The sequence below is a fragment of the Chaetura pelagica genome, unplaced genomic scaffold (assembly GCF_000747805.2).
Source record: "Chaetura pelagica isolate M959 unplaced genomic scaffold, ChaPel_1.0 scaffold20, whole genome shotgun sequence".
NCBI classification, from domain to species: Eukaryota; Metazoa; Chordata; class Aves; order Apodiformes; family Apodidae; genus Chaetura; species Chaetura pelagica.
Window position 1 is genome coordinate 2,120,819 of NW_009951958.1, and position 3,133 is coordinate 2,123,951.

The 3,133-nt window shown below is 38.1% G+C and overlaps 1 protein-coding gene across 1 annotated transcript in view; it reads right to left on the reverse strand.

The window, feature by feature from the left end:
- The window catches only part of MCCC1 (methylcrotonoyl-CoA carboxylase 1 (alpha)), an 18,626-nt gene extending 16,375 nt beyond the window's left edge, over nt 1–2,251 (reverse strand). The window contains exons 1-4 of the mRNA XM_010000068.1: nt 2,212–2,251; nt 1,089–1,228; nt 562–657; nt 304–425 (exon numbers count right to left, since the gene is read on the reverse strand). Coding sequence (XP_009998370.1) covers nt 304–425; nt 562–657; nt 1,089–1,228; nt 2,212–2,251 — 398 coding nt within the window. The remainder of the gene's footprint in view (nt 1–303; nt 426–561; nt 658–1,088; nt 1,229–2,211) is intronic.
- Between the last annotated feature and the right edge of the window lie 882 nt (nt 2,252–3,133).

Sequence of the window (3,133 nt, forward strand, 5' to 3'; positions counted from 1 at the left end):
TGCTGAACCTTTACCTATGTAACACCACAATGCCCCAAATTTGGAAAACCAGCACCAGTTAGGTAATAATTAAAATCCTAATAACTGAACAATCTTGCTTGTTGCTATGCCTATAGGAATCCCTATAAACAACAAACAATCTATAAACAACCTGGAGCTTATTCCTTTGAAGAAAGCCATAAAAATAAAAGACAATAAAAACTGACAGAATAAAATAATTAGGAGCAATCAGTAATTTGTCAACAAAATTAGCTTTGCCAAACTGTAAATTGCATACAAAAGTAACAAATTAGAAATAGATACCTCTTAATACCCATATCTCTGATAGCAGATGAAGGTGGACCTATGAAGATGATTCCCTCTTGCTTGCACAACTCTGCAAACTCTGTGTTTTCTGAGAGGAAACCATAACCTGGATGAATAGCCTAAAATAGAATAATGTTACCAGCCTATTTTTATATCACTTCAGCTTAGAAAACCCTGAAACTTGAGTAGAGTGCTATGGAAACATGACTGGAGAAATTAAGAAGAACATGGAATCAATGATTGTGGTCTACCTACCTGTGCTGCTGAGACCTTGGCCACTTGCATTATTTTCTCCATGGCCAAGTAACTCTGCTGTGAGGGTGCTGGACCAATGCAATATGCTTCATCTGCCTGTTACAGAAACAATACATGTAACACAGACTATTAGATAATAAAAAGCAAATTTAACTGAATCTCTGAGCTAACCATCTGGTTTATCAGACTGCTAGCATGCAGCAGTTTAATCACTGTGTCTTCTCGTGGAAGACTCTCAACTGGATGAAACAAATTCTGACTTTCTTTCCAAAATAACAGTATCTACCTCTAACCCCCAGTGGCTAGGCTGGAGTTAAGAGTGCCAAACTTTAATGCACTTCCTGTAAATTGTCAGGTGCTGAGGCAGAGACCAGGCAAACTTTTCACAGATTCAAGGAAAACGTGGAAGTAACTCTACAGCAGTGAAAATCAAACGCCTTAGCACACCCATCTTACTTTCACATTGAACTTCTTAATGAGAATGTTGTGAATGAATGTCAATCACAAACTTAATGAGTATACTTCACCATTGCTACATGCATGGAATTCCTGTCTGCTTCACTATAAACTGCTACAGACTTCACACCCATTTTCTTTGCTGTTCGCATCACTCTGCACGCGATCTCTCCTCGGTTGGCGATGAGGACCTTCCCGATGCTGTGACCTCCTGGTTACAAGGATGAAGCACAGAAAGCCATTTTTAAAATAAATATAGCCTTTAAAATTCAGATTTCCATCATTTACAGCATTTGTGCATTTCTTACAATAATGAAAAAACATGCTTCGTTCAAAATCACTTCCATGAGAGTCTTGCAATTTTCTCCTTTGAGTTCTTACACAGAAGTATGTTTAATTTAACTCTTTTTTATCTTTTTTGAATCCAAGAAATATATTCTAACCCTAAAACAATGTTTAAACATTAAAGTTGATGCTTATATTTTTACTGTGCACTTTCAGAACCAGCTAAACAATTAAAACCTCCCACCTCCTCCCTCCAGTAGAAGTGATCCACGTTTCTTTGACGAACACTATTCCCCACTGACATCCAGGCACAAAGAAATAACAAGATAGGAAGATTTTTTGTGGGATTTTGTTTGAGGGGGTTTTTTTAAACAGTGACATACAAGTCTCATGAAAGCAATTAAAACATGTTAGAAATATTAGGCCAGCACAGCCAGAGACCTCACAGGCAGAACTAGCTGAAAACTAACTAATAAAATGAAAATACATCTCTGAATTCTTAAACAGATCTTTTTAAATAACATTAAAACAGGGACAGTTTAAATAATCTTGCTAAATATTTTTTACTTACCTTCGTATATTGTTTAAATACCATGATGTCTAAAAAAGACTTTGCAATGTTTGTATCAGAAAAGGACTCAGAGGAAAACATCACAAAAATAAAGTTTTCATAAGTAGTTGAGTATACCTAAATATGACAGATAAAATCATTCAATATGTTGTATACACACTAAAGATTATTTCCGTTGCTACAGGCTACTGTTTTCTAAAACTAACCAAATATTGAATATTTATTTTTTTTAAACTACAGGGTTTTTGCAACTAATGGTCTAAAACTAACTCTAAAACCATCCACATGACACACCTGATTAAACCTACTAGCTAAAGAAGTTAAAATTTCATACCTACTGTTGAGGCCCATTTCACAAATCTTTGCACTTGGCTCCATTGCCTGTACAATGATAAACACACAGAAGAGTTACAAAAGGACATGAAGTAGCAACTGAGCTGCTTTTATGTTCAGGTAAAAGAACAGCACAAAACCCTGAAGCTTCTGACACAACCCTTTATACTGAACATACCTAGGTACAACAAAGATCTAACAAACTTCTTCAGATCTCTCCTTAAAAGGGTTTTCATTTAGATACAAGAGAAACAACAGATTGTCCCCTTGCTTTTTTTTAGTAGCATCCAATTTGAAACAGTCAACTTTATATATTTTTTTAATATTTTAGTGGACAGAAGAGCCAATGTCTGTCTTTTAAAACGGACAAGGCACCCTGAAGTATTCAGGGAAGAAGACATGAACAACCACAAAACAGAAAAGCTTTGAAAATTAAACGGGAGTGGCTTATCTAGAGAAAAGGTGCATGAGAGGAATGTGAAGGAGAGCAGTAAGAAGAGCTCTGAAGAAACTGGGAAATTAATTTAAACCTCAAACTAATAAAAAGCACAGATAGTGATGGCTGAGTGACTGGAAGAAACTGTAAAAATAAACTCTTAGCACCGGTTTAACTAACATATACACCAACTTCTGAATCTTGGATCAAGTCCAGCAATTCTTAATCGATCTCAGACGAAGAGCCCGGAGACAACCCGGGCACCAAGACCAGGAGCTCAGCTTCAGTCTGGGAAATCTGTGCATTTCCTAAACTTTGCATAAGGAGCTGCCACGGCCTCCGACCCCCGCCCAGGACCAGGGGGAGCGCAGGGGCGGCTGCAGCGACGGTTTCCAGACCCCGAGCACCCGGGGCAGCTGATGGCACCGGCACCAACTCCTGTCACGACATCTGGGCGGGGTTTTGTCGCCCTTTCCTTCCACAGAGGAGCC